The sequence below is a fragment of the Lampris incognitus genome, chromosome 8, assembly GCF_029633865.1.
Source record: "Lampris incognitus isolate fLamInc1 chromosome 8, fLamInc1.hap2, whole genome shotgun sequence".
In the NCBI taxonomy this organism is placed as follows: Eukaryota; Metazoa; Chordata; class Actinopteri; order Lampriformes; family Lampridae; genus Lampris; species Lampris incognitus.
The window spans coordinates 14,089,991-14,111,081 of NC_079218.1; the positions used below are offsets into that span (position 1 = coordinate 14,089,991).

At 43.8% G+C, this 21,091-nt stretch overlaps 1 protein-coding gene across 1 annotated transcript in view; it reads right to left on the reverse strand.

Moving 5' to 3' along the window:
* LOC130117113 (histone-lysine N-methyltransferase, H3 lysine-36 specific-like) overlaps positions 1 to 21,091 on the reverse strand; it is a 62,349-nt gene that overhangs the window by 18,159 nt on the left and 23,099 nt on the right. The window contains exons 11-18 of the mRNA XM_056285261.1: positions 17,021 to 17,229; positions 15,551 to 15,649; positions 15,211 to 15,441; positions 7,138 to 7,275; positions 5,301 to 5,424; positions 4,479 to 4,679; positions 1,769 to 1,948; positions 551 to 707 (exon numbers count right to left, since the gene is read on the reverse strand). Coding sequence (XP_056141236.1) covers positions 551 to 707; positions 1,769 to 1,948; positions 4,479 to 4,679; positions 5,301 to 5,424; positions 7,138 to 7,275; positions 15,211 to 15,441; positions 15,551 to 15,649; positions 17,021 to 17,229 — 1,339 coding nt within the window. The remainder of the gene's footprint in view (positions 1 to 550; positions 708 to 1,768; positions 1,949 to 4,478; positions 4,680 to 5,300; positions 5,425 to 7,137; positions 7,276 to 15,210; positions 15,442 to 15,550; positions 15,650 to 17,020; positions 17,230 to 21,091) is intronic.

Consider the following 21,091-nt stretch of genomic DNA (forward strand, 5'->3'; position numbering starts at 1 on the left):
ATTCAACCATTCACAAACACTGGAAATACAAAGTCTTTCCCACCATCAGCCAGTCACAAGTGAGCAACATTTCCAAAATGCTACACCTTGAAACCGGCTGGGACGCTCACTCCCATTCCTCCCTATGGAAAATTTAGGATCTCCAGTTCACTTAAATTGCATCTTGTGGACTGTGAGAGTGAACCATCATAGTTTGAAACCAAAGCCAGGCATCCTGATGTGAGGCATCAACACCAACCTGCAAGCCACTCTTCCTCGTCTATGGCAGATTTCCTTTCATCTCTGGATCAGAAACCAATGTGGTTTACGGGGTCCAATGTAGTTTATGGGGTCTGTTTCAGGTCTCTGTTTCTCACTTTATCCAAAGAAATACTAGTGCCAAGGTACTTTGTATTCTACTAGATTCTATTGTGGGTTTAATCCAATCCCGGGCAGAGACTATACTTCTCATTTTAAATAAAGAGACCTCCAGTTTAAGAAGAGATTGTGCCACAGTGAAAGACATGTTTATCAGTGACTTGTTTCCTCAGTTCACCTGCGAGTCACTGACCTGTACCGACCCACTTTGACCCACAGGATGTCTTTGTAATGGGGTTTCTTCCCAGCTTTGCAGTCATTGCAGTACCAGCTACCTTTGGGCATATCGATGTTCAGACATTCACGGTGGAACGCTGCAGGACAAGACTCACAACACAGCAGACTGCCCCCTGGAGTGTTGAAAGAGATCAACAGTGAAAAAAGTATGACTTTATAAAAGAGTACAATAAAAATGTATTGATCCATCCATCCAGCCATTATCCAAACCGCTTATCTGTTCTCAGGATCGCGGGGATGCTGGAGCTTATCCCAGCAGTCATTAGGCAGCAGGCGGGGAGACACCCTGGACAAGCCACCAGGCCATCACAGGGCCGGTCGACACACACACACACACACACATTCACACCTAGGGACAATTTAGTACAGCCGATTCACCTGACCAACAAGTCTTTGGACTGTGGTAGGAAACCGGGGCACCCGGAGGAAACCCACGCAGACATGGGGAGAACATGCAAACTCCACACAAAGGATGACCCAGGACGACCCCCAAGGTTGGACTACCCCAGGGCTTGAATCCAGGACATTCTTGCTGTGAGGTAACTGCACTAACCACTGTGCCACCGTGCCACTCAAAATGTACTGAAAGATCTAAAATATTATCGCTACTGCATCCTGCTATAAAATATATGACTGTTCAGGCAAAAATTACTTAATCCGTCCCATTTACAAAAACTGAAGTTATATCAATTTAAAATTCTAGAATGGAATGGTAATGATGCAAAAAATTGGTGCCAACACAGAGAACCCTGCTCCTGAACATTGACCCTACCAATCATTAAAACAAAGGATCTCCCACTAAAGCGGTGGATAGGAGAATATCTTTGCAACAGAAAGTTAAAAAAAAGTAAAGTGGAAAAAGTGGATCTCGGAAAGCGAAAGGCAAGGTTTTTTTTTCTCCTTAGACTGGTAGTGTCAAATAGATTGTTATTGTTTGTGCTACAGAGTTTCAAAACAACTGAAAATCAGTTTCAACAGTGGAATCAATTAAATTATAAAAAGTATAATTAAAACAAATAATAATCTCAATCTAAATCCAATTGAAGATTAAATGTAATTCTATTTCAGTTACTGGTGCTCGGTCCACTAAAGCTGTGCCTGATGTTGGCTCAGCCGAAGAAGAGCAACAGGTGTACATGCAACCTAAGATGTCATTGCATCAATGGCAACTTACCCTCAGTGCAGACGAAGCACCAGCTGACGTTCACATGTTCATGGTTTTTGACGCCACGGCGAGGGACGAAATGATTTGGACAAACAATGCTGTTACTGGAGAGGACAACGCTGCCGGCTGTCATACAAAGGTCTGTGGCATGATAGGCCACAGGACAGCGCACACACCTCACAAGACGACCTGCAGACACGCAGGACAAATCACTCTTTGCCACATTGGAGGTTTTGGGTTTTGGCTTAGCCATGTTGGAAAAAAGAAATCATGCTTGTGATTTAGACAGTATTCATTGTTACATTTTAAAGGAAATAATTTATGGAAATAAAAATGAAATCTGCAAAACAATTACACCATTCATCACCGTGTCTTGTTTTCCTATGTCACATCACCTGAGTAACAATAATAAATAAATAGCTCAATAGATAATAATAAAAAAGCACCTTTCATGACACTCGAGGTCACCTCACATCAAATACAATAAAACAAATCAGTAAAAAAACATTACTGTAATCAACAATAAAACACACAATAAGCAATAGAGCATACATCAGCAGGAGTTAAAAAAAGAGGAATTTGATGCTGTTAATGCTGTTAAAGTGAGTATGCTAGTTTAAAAAGGTGGGTTTTAAGAGCAGTTTTGAATTCTATAATGGAGTCCAGTAAGCAGATGTGATGGGGAACGAAGTTCCAGAGTTTGGGTGCAGCATAGGAGAAAGCCCTGACACCCATTGGTTGGTACTGCCCATAGACCTGCTGGTGAAGACCACAGGGAGCGAGATGGAGTTTAAGTCTGAAGGAGGTCTGTGAGATAAGCAGGGGATAGATTATGAAGAGTTTTTAATATTAATAATAACATTTTAAAATTAATCTGCTGTGACACAGGAAGCCAGTGTAATTGAATCAGCAGGGAAGAGACTTGTTAAGAGGACTTTGAACGTGTAATAATCCGTGCTCCAGAATTCTGGATGAGCTGAAGTCGGTGAATTAGTTTGTTGGGGATGCCTGCCAGGATCGAATTGCAGTAGTCAATGTGTGATGTGACCAAAGCATTGACTGCCTTCCATGGAGTGTTGTGTTAAAGCAGGGCATAGTCTGGAGATGTTTCGCAGACGGAAAAAGGCAATCCGGGAGAAATTGTTTATATGACTGGAAAAGGAAAGGGTACTATCTACGATAAACACCAAGGCTTTTAGCCTGAGTGGAGACAGGTATGGTGGCTCCAGCAATGAGGAGTGAGCAAATATTAGTTTTTGATATTGGACATTTAGTGCCAGTGAGGATTAGCTCAGTTTTACTACTGTTGAATTTCAGATAATTGTTAGTCATCCATATCTGTATAAAATGGAGACAAACAGTGAGGGTACTGGAGTGGAAGTGGGCTTAGTGGACACATAAAGCAGTGTATCATCAGCATAGCAGTGGAAATGGATACCATAGTGCCAGAAGATGTTGCCAAGAGGGAGAAGGTAAATAATAAACAGGAGTGGCCCCAATACGGAACCCTGTGGAACACCATAAGGAACTATCAAACTTTCTGTCTGGTAATTCTGAATTTGTACAAAATGTGTCTTGTCTGTAAGGTAGGAAGCAAACCACTGATACGCAGTGCCCCCAACTCCAGTGCTAGCCAGACGATCCATGAGCAGCTGATGGGATATTGTGTCAAAGGTTGCAGTGAATTCAAGGAGGATAGGGATAGAGAGTAGACCCGAGTCAGCTGCATGAAGGAGGTCATTAGTGATCTTAACTAGGGCTGTTTCTGTGTATGTCTGGGGTGAAAACAGATTGGAATTGTTCAAAGAGATTATTGATATCAAGGTAAATCTGGAGTTGAGATGCAATTACCCTCTCAAGGATTTTGGAGATGAATGGTAAATTGAAAATAGGCCAGTAGCTGTTTTGGTCAGTAGAATCTAAATTAAAATTTTCAAGAGTTGGTCTGATTATGTCAACCTTTAGTGAAGGGGGAACTGTACCAGTGGACAGAGAGGAGTTGATGATAGAGGTTATCAGGGAAATTATAGATGGAAGGCATTTTTTTACTAGGGTTGTGGGAATTGTATCCAGGTGACATGTGGAGATGCTAGACTTGGTAATAACTTCAAAAATAAAATTTTCAGTTGGAAGACTGATGTCACATAGGATAGTGGATGGGGACAGTTTCAAGGTGCTTGCTGATGGTAAGTCAGTCTGGATGATGTTAGCAGAGGCTAGCTGCTCATGTATGGTACTAATTTTAGAGTTGAAAAACTTCAAAAAAGCAGGGCATTGTTACTTAGAAAGGCTACTGTTTATATTGGTTTCAGGCGGATTTAGTAACCTTTTAACTGCGGAGAAGAGAGTTCCAGTATTTCCTTCAACTGTACTGTTGAGATAGATAGATAGATAGATAAATTAAAGAGTCAAGCCCTTGCTTTGCACTCTATAAATCTAATCTCCCAGACTCCTGTGGTGAAAGGCTAGCTTCCCTTGCCTCACAAGTATCTGATTAATTATGTTATAACTTTTATTATCTTTGTAATATTGTAGCCATAAAGAAAAATATTTCAAGAGAGTTCTCTAATCAGATGACCTACCAGAAACATGGCAGAAAGATGGCTGACCCCTCTCCCTTTGAATAACCCATCCTACTGAGCATGACAACAGGCTCCTTTTAAAGGCTATCAGTTATCACTGCGATGCAAAACAAGCCATATGATGTTGAGCATGGTACCTTTGGAGATAGATGGACTGTTGGGATTGGTGATGAAGCAGGTCAAACAGACATGTAGGGAGCAGCGAAAACCTCGGTTCAGCGGTGCCGTGGGGCCATGGTTGGCGATGCACTCACCATGGTAAAACTTCCCGCACACGGGAATCATACATCGCCTCACGTCTTCTCCGCGTTTCTTACACACAAAGCAAGTGTGAACACCTGGGAGAAAGAGATTGATATGTAACTATACATCCAGTTTTCAAATCATAATCTTTATCATTATTTTTATTTACCAAAAAGAGAGGACATTCCAAACATTAGGATATAAACTTGTTGCATTCCTCCAAATAATTTCTTTGTAAGTGCCTTATCATAGGTATGTAGTCATGGTGAAAGTAGCTTTGTTATTAGCGTCTCACCAAACATGCATTATAGACATTACAAATGTCTGTTTCGCTGCTTTCATTTTCCAGTTTATTACTGTTCCAAACTGCAGATGTTTTCGCCGCTTGTTGTTATTGACTTTTTAAAACACACACCTCATTGTGAGTTGTGGATAATGTCATTTTATGACACCTATATAAGACAGTTGGTGTAGACGGCGCGCAATGGCATAACATAAAGGATTACGCTTAATCTAGCCGATACCAATCAATTGAAATAAATCTTGATCGGCTCTAATACTGATCTCTCGGATTGGATTAGCACATTCCTACTGAGTTTATTGAAGTATAATTGTATAATCAAGTAGTTACTATATCTAAATATATTAGGGCTGATGATAGGTAATTTTGTGTACAGAGACGTTTGGCTCATGTTGCTGTCTCTGCGCAGATGTACCTGATTTGCATTCGGGGCAGATGAACTTCCCTTTAGGAGCCTCAGCCAAGGAGATACAAGGCAGGTGAAATGCTCCACAGCAGTGACCTTCACACAGTAGCAGCTCTCCTGTCTTCTCACACACCTGAGAAAAATATCCATGAACAATAATGATGGTTGAGCACGGCTATAAAATGAAGTGTTGTGTAGTGAACGAAGAACAATTACAGCCAAGCTGAGAGTTACACAGACAGACACTTTATTATTTGTCATTGTACATACATACAACAATATTCGTTTTCTGTGTTTAACCCATCCTATGCTAGGAGCAGTGGGTAGTGACCGGGGACCAACTCCAGTTCTTTTTTTCTTATTGCCTAGCTCATGGGCACAGGCAGGAGTATTAACCCTAACATGCATGTCTTTGATGGTGGGAGGAAACCGGAGCACCGGGAGGAAACCCATGCAGACACAGGGAGAACATGCAAATTCCACAGAGAAGGAACCTTGGAAAGCCTGGGGTTTGAACCCAGGACCTTCTTGTTGTGAGGCAACAGCACTAACCACTGGGCCACTGTGCTGCCACCAAAAGTTTCCATTTTGTTGGCCAGAGCAAGGCACTATCAATGCTACTGTTAAGGTGCCACTTTCACTGGGGAACCCCATGGTAACAATGCATGCGTGAATAACTTTCGAACACACTTTGAACAAAGATCTTCAAAAATAGAAGTCATCATTCAAATGAGAAAGTGTCCTCATTGTCTATTAGAAAGGTGGCTGAAAAAGGAGGGGGGGGGGGAGTCCACAATGTCACCCATGTTGCCTTGCCTGCTAAACTCCTAGGGGAAAGGTTTTAAATTCTGTCATTCTCCTGGGGTAACTTAAAAAAAAAATCCAGTCTGGGCATCTGGGTAGCATGGCGGTCTCTTCCGTTGTCTACCAACATGAGAATCATTGGTTCGAACCCCCGTGTTACCGTCAGCTTGGTTGGGTGTCCCTACAGACACAATTGGCTGTGTCTGCGGGTGGGAAGCCAGATGTGGGTATGTCTCCTGGTCACTGCACTAGCGTCGCCTCTGGTCAGTCGGGGTGCCTGTTCAGGGGGGAGCGGGAACTGGGGAGAATAGCATGATCCTTCCATGTGCTACGTCCCCCTGGCAAAACTCCTCACTGTCAGGTGAAAAGAAGCAGCTGGCGACTGACTCCACATGTATCGGAGAAGGCATGCAGTAGTCTGGAGCCATCACCGGCTCAGCAAAGGGGGTGCAGCAATGACTGGGACGGCTCGGAATAGTGGGGTAATTGGCCAGGTACAGTTGGGGAGAAAATGGGGGGGGAAATCCAATTTTTTTTTATTAAAAAAAAAACCCAGTCTAATGATTTTTCTTCAAGTTTTATTGTGTAATATTAATGTTAGGAGAGTCCTTTCTTTCAACTTCAGAAGCATCATTTGATTTGTTATAACTGTTCGCACCCCCTCTCTGAACACAACTGTCAGCAAGTTGAGTTCTCAAGACTCTGCTGATAGCTAGCTAGCTCACTAACTAGCATGATGTTGCTAGGCAGCTATTAAAAAACAGACAGAATGATAATGGCAATTCACTGACCATCCAATCAAGTCAGATGATTAGATGATATAGTTGATTACCAGGCACTGATTGGTTTTCTGAAACAGTGTAATTATAAGAGACAACCAGGAGGAGAGTTTCTCAAGGGACTTTAATCACATTTTCAGAACAGCAGTTCTGACATTTGGCTTGATTTAACATTTAAAAAAAACTGAGATTAGAAAATGTGATTTTCACTGGGCTGGATCTTTAAGAACGTTTGTCCATGGATCTCCCCTGGTAAAACTAACCTGACATATGTTCTCCTTCATGGAAGCCGGACCTCCTCTGTCACCAATGATCTTCCTGGTCAGGAGGAGCGGGTCATCACAAACTGAAGAGTCTTCCTTAACTAATGAGAAGCTGTTATCCAAGCCTGATGCATCAATCTGAAAAGCACAATAAACCAGATTTCAAGTTCTATTTTGTATAAGTTTTGCCCTCTCATTAGTGGGTTTATCCCTCATACCCCCATGCAGCACTGAAAAAACTTTAATCCATGCCCACCTAATTGTGGGCCTCAACTATGGCCATACTCAAGTATATATTGAATTGAAGCCGTATAATTGGCTCCCATTTATCTTCAGCTACCACTGCAAGCACTTGAAGGAATAAGAATACAAACATCTCAAGGTAGGTAAATTATAGCTTTCTCAGGGAGCAGCGTCCAACTTTGTTCCGTGTGTCAAACCAGCTGTGGGTTTCAACCTTCATGACCGCTGTGAATCATGCCTAGGACTGGAGCATGCTAGACTAGGCTCTCACACCTCAGGTGTTGTGCCCATATTGTGTTCACCTTTCCCATAATGAGAAGAAGCAAAGAGCGGACATTTTCACTGCTGTGGCTGAGGATGTATGGCCACAATGGGACTCGTATTCAGTGGAAGAGGCTCTGAACATCTTGGACCCACTGATGGGCCAGAGTCAACTGACTCTGCCTCCTCCATACATGAATTGTCATGCGGGTCGCCCCTTGCTCCCCAGCTGATAGAGGAGCTGAAGCTCAGCAGCGGCTTGCTGGGTGCACACCCAGGGGATGCTGGGGTCCCCTTCTCCACCTTAACTGTCATGCCAGCAGCAGGTGGTCTTCTCTGGGAGCTCCCAGAGATCATCAAAAGGCTGTCACTTTTACAAACCTCACAGTGCCACCGGCACAAATGGCCACTTCCCTGCACCAGGGATTTTCCCCTGGTGCAGGCGGCCAGGCAGGACCGTTGTCTGGCCTTGTTTCCTGGCTATCAGGAGATATCAGGATGGGGCGGCGGCACAACCCAGGAACCTGTGGGCCCCTGTCTCCACGTACACGCCCATCGTGCAGGTAGAAGGTGTTTCTGAGCATGGGTTTCCACCTGTCCCTGCACTGAAGCCCAAGCTGATGACCCTTTTGGATGTGAGACAGGCCTGCTCGGTCACCAGTCGAAGGCAATTACTGACTTCCTCCCAGGACCAGCTAACAGCTCGCTTATTGAATTGAGTGCACCAGTGCACTTTCAAGCGTCAGTGGCGGCTATCAACATTTCCTTGTTAGCCTTTTTCGTTGACCAAGTTGGCCGCCCAGATGCCTGAGCTGCCCCCTAAGGCTGCCAGTACGATTTTAATGCTCTGTGCATCAGTTGCGGTCTTCCAGGCCAGAATCACAGCCTGGCAGACCATGATTCATTGTAACCTATGGCTGCAACAATCTTCAATCCCAGAGGTGTTGAGAAGAGATTTGATTGAAGCTCCCATCAATCTGTGCGGACTCTTCGGGCTGAGTTTCCAAAACATGGTGGACACCATGAAATCAGCTTCAGAGGACGCAGAGACCATTACACAGCACATCGCCCGGGCTCAATCGACTGAATGACCTACGTGCTTCTCTGGTTAATGGTGGGACAGCCGTGATTGCCAGGAGCCTCGGCGGCGGCAGAGACATCCCGGCGGCAGACGCTGCGGCTTTATCCCATGTCACCTCGCTGACTCCGCCTCTGCAGCCTTCTCTCCACAGTCACCGCCTCAGAAGGGCTTCAAGATCAGACGTTTTGCCTGCGCTTGGTCCGACCCTCCCCAGAAGCCTCCCCGGAAGCAGCGCAAGAGGCATTGACGATTTGGGGGGGAATGTGTGCAATTTACAATTTCATTTAGTAGACGCTTTTATCCAAAGCGACATATGTCTACAATACAAGCAAGGATGTAGGCAGGAGCTAGAGCTTTCTGTCCGTAACATGTAACGTGGTAGGGCGCCTGTTTCCAGGTTTCGCATTCATGAGAGTCGGCTTAGGGAGATCGATAACTGCTGTTTGTTGTCTTACTATCTCTTCTCTATGTTCTGCCCTTACCTCTTCATTTGGTCTATTGACTAAGCTATTTTCTGTGTTTAATTTACTTATTGCTAGATTCTCTCATTTTCTTTCTCAAACGCACACTAGTGATAGGAGACTCCATTACCTGCAATATCGGATTAGCTACACCAGCCTTGGTTCCCCGTTTACCATGGGCCAGAGTCTCCGACATAGAGGATAATATTAGGGTGCTGGCATCATGGAGAGAGAATCAAGGAACCCAGGCACACAGCACAGCAACATATTGTTATTCATGTGGGCACCAATAATGCTAAAATGAAGCAATCAGAGATCACAAAAGCCAGCCTAGTCAGGATGCTTGAGTTTGCCAGAAAGATGTGTCAGCATCGATTAATTGTCTCTGGTCCCTTACCCGTGAGGGGTATTGATGAGATGAACAGTAGGCTCACCTCAATGAACCACTGGCTGGCTCGTTACTGTAATGAGCAGGGATTCGGCTTTGTTAATAACTGGCCTTCTTTCTGGGGCTGCCCTTACATGTTGAAAGCAGATGACATTCACCCTACTGGGGATGGTGCCGCTCTCTTTGTATAGCAATATAGATAGCTGTCTACATTTAGTTTGACACTAGGGACATCATTCAGCAGGTTGCAGGTGATTAGAGAACCTGCTAGGTTTAAACCTAGTATGATGTGGAGTCAACTAGTTTAATTAATATGTTTAGTCAGGGAATTTCTCACAGTATAGATCAGTCAGATTGACAGCTTGATCAATAACATTGAGACCGTATACCCTGCTGTATTGCTCCCAAGCTCTCCTCTCCTAAATGTGTGAATCACAATAATCTAATAATCATTCCCACCATGGGTGGGGATGTGCAACGAAGTACCTAATAATCTACAGAACAAAACATTTAATGTTATCCAAAGTGTGACCACATATCGTCCAAAGCATTGGTCGTCAAAATTGTCAACTAATAATACAAGGTGTCTAATTCCAATTAACATTTCCCCTATTGGTAACTCTAAAGTTCTACCTACTACTGATCACTTCTACAAGATGCTTAAATTTGGTTTCATAAATATCAGATCATTGTCTACCGAAGCCTTACTAATAAATGATCTGATTCTTGAACATAGTTTCAATATGATTGGGTTATGTGAAACATGGCTGAAACCAAATGTTTTCCTTCCCTTAACTGAAGCTTCTCCACCCGACGATACTCGTGCCCATGTACCTTGGGCAAATAAACAAGGTGGGGGTGTTACCTTAATATATAATTCTATTTTCAATCTGACTTCTAGACTTGAATCTAAATTCCAGTCTTTTGAGGCTCTTGTTCTGGGTCCATCCCCCTCAGTCATGAATAGAATTGGCTCAGTCCCGATTGTGATACTCTATCGACCTCCTGGCTCTTATTCACTATTTCTTGAAGAGCTTGGAGAATTTGTTCCAGGTCTTGTTACTCATTCTGATGAGATTCTTCTTCTTTTTTTTTTTGCAACTTTTTTCCCCTTCTTCCCCCCAATTGTACCTGGCCGATTACCCGACTCTTCCGAGCCATCCTGGTCTCTGCTCTGCTCCCTCTGCTGATCCGGAGAGGGCTGCAAACTACCACATGCCTCCTCCGATACATGTGGAGTCACCAGCCGCTTCTTTTCACCTGACAGTGAGGAGTTTCACCAGGGGGACGTCGTGCGTGGGAGCCTGGGAGGATCAAGCTATTCCCCCCAGTTCCCCCTCCCCCGGTGCTTCGACCGACCAGAGGAGGCACTAGTGCAGCGACCAGGACGCATACCCACATATGGCTTCCCACCTGCAGACACGGCCAATTGCGTCTGTAGGGACGCCCGGCCAAGCCGGAGGTAACACGGGGATTTGAACCACTCCCCCTCATGTTGGCAGGCAACAGAATAGACTGCTACACCACCCGAATGCCCTGATGAGATTTGAATTCTTGGTGATTTCAATATTCATCTGAATAAGGCGGGTGATACTCTAAATAAAGCCTTTCGGGCACTTGTTGATACTTTTGGGTTCACTCAGTTTGTTCAAGAGTCGACTCATTGCAGTGGTAAAACCCTTGATTTGGTTTTATCTAATGGGATAGCTGTTTCTGATCTGAATGTCTTGCCAACCACATCTGCTGTGTCAGATCATGTTCTCATCAAATTTGAAGCATTATTGGCCTGTCCAGTTAATGTTGGCATAGATGTAATTGCCACTTGCCACATCGGTCCATCCACTGTAGCTGCATTTTGCCAGCAGCTGCCTGATATCTTGGCTCCTTTCACTGTAGTGACTGACTGTTGAAAATTTCACTAGTGACTTAAACCTGGCCTTCTCTGGTCTATTAGATTCAGTTGCACCTCTTATTACCAGAGCTAGGTGACTAAAGAGGCCTACACCTTGGTTTAACAATGGGCGATATGCTCTTAAGCGGGCCTGCAGTTTGTTTGTTTTTACCTATCTTGGCATGTTTTTACTGAAATACAAGCGTGCTTTATCTGCTGCAAAAGCAACGTATCTCTCCCGCTTAATCAATATTAATAAACATAACCCTATATTTCTTTTTCTTTTTTGTGTGGCTTTTTCCCCCCTTCTTCCCCCCATTTATCCGGCCACTTGCTCCACTCTTCCGAGCTGTCCTGGTCGCTGCTCCACCCTCTCTGCTGACCTGGGGAGGACTGCAGAGTACCACATGCTTCCTCCGATACATGTGGAGTCACCAGCTGCTTCTTTTCACCTAAGAGTGAGGCGTTTCGCCAGGAGAACGTAGTGCGTGGAGGATCACGCTATTCCCCCTAGTTCCCCCCTCCCCCGAACAAGCACCCCGATGAACCAGAGGAGGCGCTAATGGAGCGACCAGGACACATACCCACATCTGGCTTCCCACCCGCAGACATGGCCAATTGTGTCTGTAGGGATGCCTGACCAAGCTGGAAGTAACACGGGGATTCGAACCAGCAATCCCTGTGTTGGTAGGCAACTGAATAGACTGCTATGCTACCCGGACGCCCTTTATATTTTTCTTTGACACTGTATCTACTACTACTACTACTTTTGGCTGCTCCCGTTAGGGGTCACCACAGCGGATCCTCTGTTTCCATTTCTTCCTGTCCTCTGCATCTTCCTCTGTCACACCAGCCACCTGTGATGGTAGGCAACGGAATAGACTGCCACGCTACCCAGACACCTGTTCATTCTTTTCTAAAGTACTAGAGAGAGTTGTGTATCAACAACTTTCTACCCATATAGAAGAAAACTATCTATATGAACCTTTTCAATCGGCTTTCAGGGCCTGTCACTCCACTGAAACTGCTCTAACTAGAGTGTTGAATGGTTTCTACTAGCTATGGACTCTGATTCAACTTCTGTGCTTCTATTACTGGACCTCAGTGCAGCCTTTGACACCACTGATCACTGTATACTGTTAGACAGAATAAGTTGTAATTTTGGTGTCTCTGGTGTATCTCTCTCTTGGCTTAAGTCCTGCTTATGTGGAAGAACACATTGTATCTGCTATAACAATGTTACATCAAAATTCTCTGACGTTACATATGGCATACATCAGGGCTCAGTTCTTGGCCCTCTACTTTTCTCTCTTTATGTTTCACCTCTTGGCCAATTACACGTTGTCATGGAATACATTTCCATTGTTATGCTGATGATACTCATCTGTATGTGCCTATAAGGGTTGATGATCATATTCAAATGACTAATTTAGAGGCCTGCTTGGCTGCTGTGAAAAATTAGATGTCACAAAATTTTCTGCTTTTAAATTAAGATAAAACTGAGATGCTTTTCATTGGCCCTGCTAGACATAGATACCAATTTGATCAAGTAAGAATAACATTCGACAACTCTATGATTATACAAAGTGTGGCAACCAAAAATCTCGGGTGTTACATTTGATCCCAGCCTTTCCTTTGATAAGCGCATTAAATAAATCACCAAGACTGCCTTTTTCACTTATGTAACATAGCTAAAATGCAGTCTTTCTTTTCCATGACTGACGTAGACTCTAATAAATGCATTTGTTTAATCCAGACTTGATTACTGTAATGTTGTGTTTTCAGGTCTGCCACATGCTAGTACTAAAAGTCTTCAGATGGTTCAGAATACTGCAGCTAGAATCCTAACTAAAACTAGAACATTTGACCATATTACACCAATTCTTGCCTCCCTTCACTGGCTTCCTATCCATGTTAGATTAGACTTCAGGGTGCTTCTGCTGACTTATAACATCCTGATGGGTTTGCCCCATCATACCTGTCTGAGCTCCTTAAACTGTACATTCCATCTCGAGCTCTTCACTCTCAAAATACAGGGCTCCTGTGTGTACCCAAAGTGAAGAAGAAGTCAGCTGGTGGCAGGGCCTTTTCCTATTGGGCCAAGTTTTTGTGGAATAACCTGCCTGCTGCTGTCAGACAATCAGAGTCTGTTGAGCCCTTTAACGTCAAACTTAAAACTCATCTTTTTGCCTTAGCCTACTATTAGTTGCTTTTAAGTCGAGTGCTTCAAAACCTGTACTGCATGGTGGGTTGGACTCTGTCTCAATGAATTTACCAAGCACTGTTCTGCTGACGAGATTATAGCGTATAGATTATTGCAAACTGTACTCTTCTCTCACATGTCTTTTCTCTCTCTGAATGATGTCATCTCCTTTCTGTTCTGTGTGTGAATGGTGTGATGTGAGTCTCCCTTTTGTGCGCGTGCAGTCTGTCCTCCTCCCAGGTCTCAGGTCTCCATGGTGACTGTGGGTGCCACCTGGACACTGCTTGGCATCCCCCTCATCACATTTTATTTTTAAATATTTTATAAATCCATATAATTTTGTTATCCTGTTTCAGTGTTATATCCTTCTCTCACTCAGACGTGTGACTAATGTGTTTTGGGTTTTTTTGGGGTTGTTTTTAGTCTACATGGTGACGGTGGTTGTGTGGCTCGGGTCCTGGGCTGTTCCGATCGTGTCTGTACACTGCTTGGCATCCTCCTCATCATATTTTTCATATATTTTATAATTCCATTATAATTCTGTTATCCTCTTTCAATGGTGTATTGTGTAAATTGTGTAAACACAACATCCATTGCACGTCTGTCCGTCTTGGGAGAGAGATCCCTCTTCTGTTGCTCTCCCTGAGGTTTCTTCCTATTTTTGCTCCCTGTCAAAGGTTTTTTTTTTTTTTAGGGAGTTTTTCCTTATCCGATGCGAGGGTCTAAGGACAGGATGTTGTGTTGCTGTAAAGCCCCCTGAGGCAAATTTTGTGATATTGGGCTGTACAAATAAAATGGACATGAATTGAGAGACTAACACAAGTAAGTGCCATGAAGTCAACTTAGAGTCCAATAGGATGTACGTAGGTGCCAGCAGGCAGTGCACATAGGCAATGCATAGAGTGCATCGAAGCAGAATTTTTTTTTTCCATCAGTCCATCAAGTGCAGTAGTGTTCCCAAAAGAGCTGGGTCTTTAGTCTTTTCTTAAAGATTGAGAGGGACTCTGCCGATCAAACAGAGTTTGGTAACTCGTTCCACCACCGTGGAACTACAGAAGAGAAGAGTCTAGCCAGCAATTTAGTGTGTTTGAATATTATGTGTCTTTGTGTGTTTAAATATTAATTTATTTGATGATTGTTGTACTGTTTTGAATAAAACAGAAGTATCCAAAAAAAGAGTTGCAACCCTGTGTAACCGTCTGCCCCTGACTCGTCTGACTCCGCGGTAGCTTTTGAACACACCTCCCCCAACACTGTGAGTCGGCAGGCCTTAATCTTTTGGTTGACAAGCCCCTCAGACTCACGATATTAAAGCAGCTCATCTCCTCTGTTTCACACTCAGTTTCCCTCCACATATAATTAATCATTCTGTTGAAATGTGTGATGATGAGTCCACGAGTGCGGATATTTCACCTCGTGTGGACAGCACTCGCACTTTTCTCCCATCCCCTTCTGGATGCGAGTTTAGCACTCCATTGGGTCACGGTATTAGTCTTCCTCTCCTAAATGGCAACTTCACGACACCACGACTTCTGCACAGCACACTTTTCCCTGGTGGCAGCCAGCGGCGGGCTTATACGTTTCGCAATCCTTGGAGTGTTCCAGTCGGCCCTTTCGACACGAGCCCCCTATGGGTTGCCCCAGACAGCTCTCCAGTTCATGCAACAGCAGCGAGGGCTCTGGTTTGGCTTGCTTGCTTGGCAACCACAGCCCATCAGACTCATGTATGCCTGCTCTCAGAACACTTTTCCGAGTGCGGCGCATATGCACCATAAGCTGTTGGATGAGCGCGGTAATCAGCAGAGGCTCCACACTACAGTTTGCCTCTACCCCTCCACAGTTCAACGTGATACTGGAGACAATCCTGTCATCCCAGGAACATTACCTTGCTCTCCAATCGGAGCTGCAAGAGCTCCTGATGAAACATGTCATTTCCAGGGTTCCCCAGGGAGAGAAAAATAAAGGTTTTTACTTTCACTATTTCCTGGACCCCAAAGAGACAGGAGGAATGAGATCCATTTTCAATCCATCTCCGTTCAACAAATCGCTAATTAACAGACGGTGTCTCATGCTGACAATCAAACAGGTGTTAGGAAGTGCTCACCAACGTGACTGGTTCACTTCCATATCCCTGACAGATGTGTATTTTCACGTCTCCATTATCCCAGACGTACATCTGACGGATGTAGTATGAGTACATATGTCGCCATCTTACAATGCTGTGATTGCAAACTGTGAGGGCAATTTACATATGTATGTTGGTTACTTCTAATCGTTGACCACAGATCAGCTATACTATGTTTACATTGTCTGAATGGATGCCTGGGGCCTCATGTTTAGCAGGATGAAGGTGGTGTTAAAAGTGCCTCTTCTTTGTAAATATGGTAAGGGCCTGATAACAGAGGGAGGTGTGAAAGCCCTTTGAGTGTCATGGGAGGCTGTCCTGGAGGGTCCTGGCAGAAGACAGGATGAGGGAACAACTCTGGGTATGCACCATTGTGGTAGAAACTACCTGCTCTTCATGACAAAAGAGACTCTGAGTCACACATCATTGTAATCAAAGCAATGGGCATTGTTCTACTGCATGGTATAAAGATGGTGCGCTCTGAGATCGGGGCGCGCATTCAAGCGTCTCAGCTTGTGCGTCTGTTCATTGAACATATTAAAATTCTGTGACAATACTATAAGAGATTTTTGTCTCATTCCTCATTTAATGTCAGAGTGGAATTAAATAATTGCCACGACACAAACATTCCCCAAATCCTCCGTGAATAGTACACATGGCCATTGAAACTCTAGTCTAGTTAATGGTCACACCCATATTTGCATATGAATCTGATTGTTGTTTTCGGTCATTATGCCACTGTATTGATTATAAGAGTGGGGATACCTGCAGTCAGTTTAGACTGAAGAGGTCACTTAGATGAGTGATGAAACGTATCAGTCAATAGGTTTTGCTCACAGAAGGTCATATCATTGAATACTACCTTTCAGTGAAAGTCTCAACAGTCTCTAAATGGACTGTGTGACTGAACACATTGCTCAGTCTTCACACACTGATGTCACATCGCAACACAAATATATGGAGAAAAATGTGACCTGTCAGCAGGTAATAGTAAGTCTTTATTACCGAACTTTACAATTTTTCATGACCTCAACAATAATTCCTCGACATATGATCAATTTGGTCATTTTCCAGTTGTTTTCCATGACTGGAAGATGAGTCTATAAATTTTCAGGCTTTCCAGGACATGTAGGACCCGGTCATATTACTTCCACCATTAATCATAATAATAATAATAATAATAATAATAATAATAAAACCAAACTTGGCTGGACAACAAACATGGCTAACCTCTGAGTCCACAGGTTTCTTCCCGACCTCTTGTGACTTGCAGTCCTCTCTGCTTGCTTGCACATGGTCTAGTGCTTGCTCCGCACTTTCAGAGTCAGGTGGACCCAACGTATTAACGGAGGGGGCGGCGGTGGAGACCTGGTCAGTTGGCTTGGGCATGGATGCTGGTAGCTGCTTGTCTTTTGATTTTGAAGATGGCACACTGGCACCTGAATGAGAGGTACTGGCATTAGGAGGAGTTATCAGACAACAGTCACAAGAACTGCAAGACAAATGAGAATCATCTGAACTGAAATCTGTGGGCAACTTGTTTGATAAATGGGGAAGTGCGCTGGCAGAGTATAGAGAGTACATAAAAACTCTTCTTACTAAAATAATTTCTAGTTGTAAACTACACGTTGATAAGGAAAAATAAAATCAATTGTGTGTGAAAACTACATTTTCATCCAAGGCAGCTAGCATGTGTCAACAATTTTCTTTACTCAAATGATCTTGAAAGAAGTGGTGTGACCTGCCTTATGACAAGATATACACTGATCAACCAAAACATCAAAATCACTGACAGGTAAGTGAATAACACTGATTATCTCGTTACAATGGCACCTGTCAAGGGGTGGGATACATTAGGCAGCAAGTGAACTATGAGTTCTTGAAGTTGATGTGTTGGAAGCAGGAAGAATGGGTAAGCATAAGGATCTGAGTGACTTTGACAAGGGCCATGAGGGGGTTGGTTAGATGACTGGGTCAGAGGATCTCCAAAACGACAGGTCTTGTGCGGTGTTCCCAGTATGTAGTGGTCAGTACCTACCAAAAGTGGTTCAAGGAAGGACAACCGGTGAACCGGTGACAGGGACATGGGCGCCCCAGGCTCACTGATGTGTGCGGGAAGCGAAGGCTACTTGTCTGGTCCAATCCCACAGAAGAACTGCTGTAGCTCAAATTGCTGAAAAATTTAATGCTGGCTATGACAAACAGGTGTCAGACGGACAGTGCATCACAGCGTACTCCATATGGGGCTGCGTAGCCAGAGATCAGTCAGTGCCCATTCTGACCCCTTCATGGCAATGGTATTCCCTGATGACAGTGGCCTCTTTCAGCAAGATAATGTGCCCTGCCACACTGCAAAAATTGCTCAGGAATGGTCTGAGGAACATGACAAAGAGTTCAAGGTGTGGCCTTGGCCTCCAAATTCCCCAGAGCTCAATCTGTGCTGGAAAAACAAGTCCGATCCATGGAGACCCCACCTTGCAACTTACGGGACTTAAAGGATCTGCTGCTAACGTCTTGGTGCCGAAACCGCAGGACACCTTCAGAGGTCTTGTGGAGTCCATGCCTTGATGGGTCAGAGCTGTTCTGGCGGCACAAGGGGGACCTACACAATATTAGGCAGGTGGTTTTAATGTTTTGGCTGATCAGTGGAAGGCGCTTTCAGACAAAACCATTCTGGAGAAGTTTTTGAGAGGAACTACCCACTAGGGATGTTCCCCGTGAACTACGAACCTTCAAGGGCTTTTTTCTGTTTGCATTCACACCACCAGGAACACTGAAGTGACGCAAGCCGGCGGTTAGTAAACCAACATAATTTCTGCGCAGTTAGTATACCAATGTCAAATATGTACGAATACAAATGTTTATCTCATTCTGCGCACAATACAGCAAAAAGATGGAGGACGCTGTGATTGGAGCTGTTTGTTTGTTTTATGTTGAGGGTTTCATGATAATAACAGAGTTGGAAAGGAGACATGTGAAATTATGCTATGTGGTTGCATATAGACTCAATAAAGCCTGAACTTCACTGTCCATGTTTTGTGGCATTTGCAGATGTTCTGACAATTTATGCTGCCTTGTCAAAAATGCTACCATAGTGCGAGTCCATAAAAGTCTAACCCTAACCCCAACCCAAAGCCTAATGCTGACCTTGCCTAATCATGTGCACATGTAGCACATCTCAATAGGTAGCACATATAAACAGAACACCGGTGCTGCATTGGCTCAAGTGTTCGACCAATCAATGTACACTTATGTAAACATGATACTTAAGGTTCCTCTTGTGCTGAAAGATTACCTACCCTGAAGTAGGAGCTTAAAAAGTCCCTCAAAATGACGTTCTAAGAACTGTGATCATTCCCAGTTCTTGCAGTGTGGACACAATGCAAAGGGGGTAGTTCCTCCAACAGTTCTTAGAACTATGAAAAAGTGCCTCCGGTCCGAAAGCACCTACACTCCCCCATTGTGAATTACTCTGAAAATAACTGAATTTAATTTAAAGTTACATTTCTGAATCTTCTGGTTTTATAGTAACAGAGTGTCTGTCTCCCATGTAGGTGTTGGCAAGGTGAGTGTTGTCTGAGCTCCATTCCAAATGAATGAGAGTCAGTAGGGCTGTTGTGTCAGAAACAAACAAAAAAGCCTGGTTGAACCTGAGTTTTACTTACTGATGTTGTACTATCTGTTGGTTAAGGTCCTCTACCAGCTTGTTAGACACAACTTCACTTCTTCTTCAAACTCAACACTAACTGCCTTCTTCTTGCTCATCCGGCTGCTATGATGAAGATGGAAAACACTATGCACCCTGTCATTGTCTTACCAGACACCAACCAGTCACATCATTACCATGTTTTCCATGGTAAACAATATTTTACGGACACCAGACACTCTTGCACCTCACCTGTATGCAGTTGCTCAATGTAATGCCTTCATGACCTTTTTTAATGGCAAAATTGAAAATATTCATCAGCAACTGACCTCGTCAAAAATAACTGCATACAGTTCATCTTATTCACCCTTCTATGTTCCCCTCTCTTCTTCACTATCTAGTTTTAAACTCCCAACTGTTGCAGAGATATCTGGTCTTATTTGCAAATCCAAATCATCTACCTGTAAGTTAGACCCCCTTCCTACTCATTTAGTAAAACCTGTCTACCTTCTTTATCCTCTTTAATAACTGATATCATACATTCCTCCCTTACCTCTGGTCTTGTTCCCTCGTCTCTCTAGCAATAACTCCAATACTCAAAAAACCTGGCGCAGACCCCAACAATTTGAATAATTTTCGCCCAATCTCAAACTTGCAATTTCTTTCTAAAACACTTGAAAGAACAGTCGCACCTCAGGTTTCACGCTCACTTGACTAACAACAATCTGTTTGAACAATTCCAGTCTGGTTTTCACTCCATGAACAGTACAGACAGCCTTGGTGAAAATCACTAATGATCTTTTGATGGCAGCTGACTCTCGGCTCTTAACCATACTTATTCTCCTTGATCTGAGTGCAGCCTTTGATACCCTCTCACACAACATCCTCCTAGAAGGATTAGCTTCCATTGGAATAACTGGCACCCCCCCTTGATTGGTTTAGATCATATCTCTCTGGCCGCACTCAGTTTGTCCTTCTTAAAAATTTGAGGCAATTTGGCATTCAATTTCACTGCTACGCAGATGACACCCAGCTTTATCTATCAACCAAACCTACGTCCACTCTTCCACCCACTTCCCTGTCTGACTGTTTTGCTTACTAGAAATTAAATCCTGGTTTTCATACCACTTCCTTCAACTTAATTGTGATAAAACTGAGGCCCTCCTAGTTGGCACTAAGCTACTTTGGCCAAAACTGTTAAAAGTTTTTCTCTCACTATTGACAATTCTATAGTTTCTCCAGGTTAAGAGTCTGGGTGTCATCCTGGACAGCACATTATCTTTTGAAGCCCACATCAACAATGTTACTCGGTCTGCATACTTCCACCTACGCAATATTAATTGTCTTCGGCTGTCACTTACACCTAACAGCACCACCATACTCGCTCACACCCTGGTTACACTCCGTATTGACTACTGTAATTCTATCCTCTTTGGTCTTCCCCTCAAGTGTCTTCATAAGCTTCAATTGGTCCAGAATTCAGCTGCCCATATCATTACCAGAACTCCTTCCATAGATCATATCACTCCTGTTCTTCAGCAACTCCATTAGCTCCCTGTTAAATACCGTATTGTCTTCAAGATCCTGCTCCTCACCTTTAAGGCCCTTAATAACTTAGTGCCTTCATATGTTTCCGAACTCCTTCATATCCACAC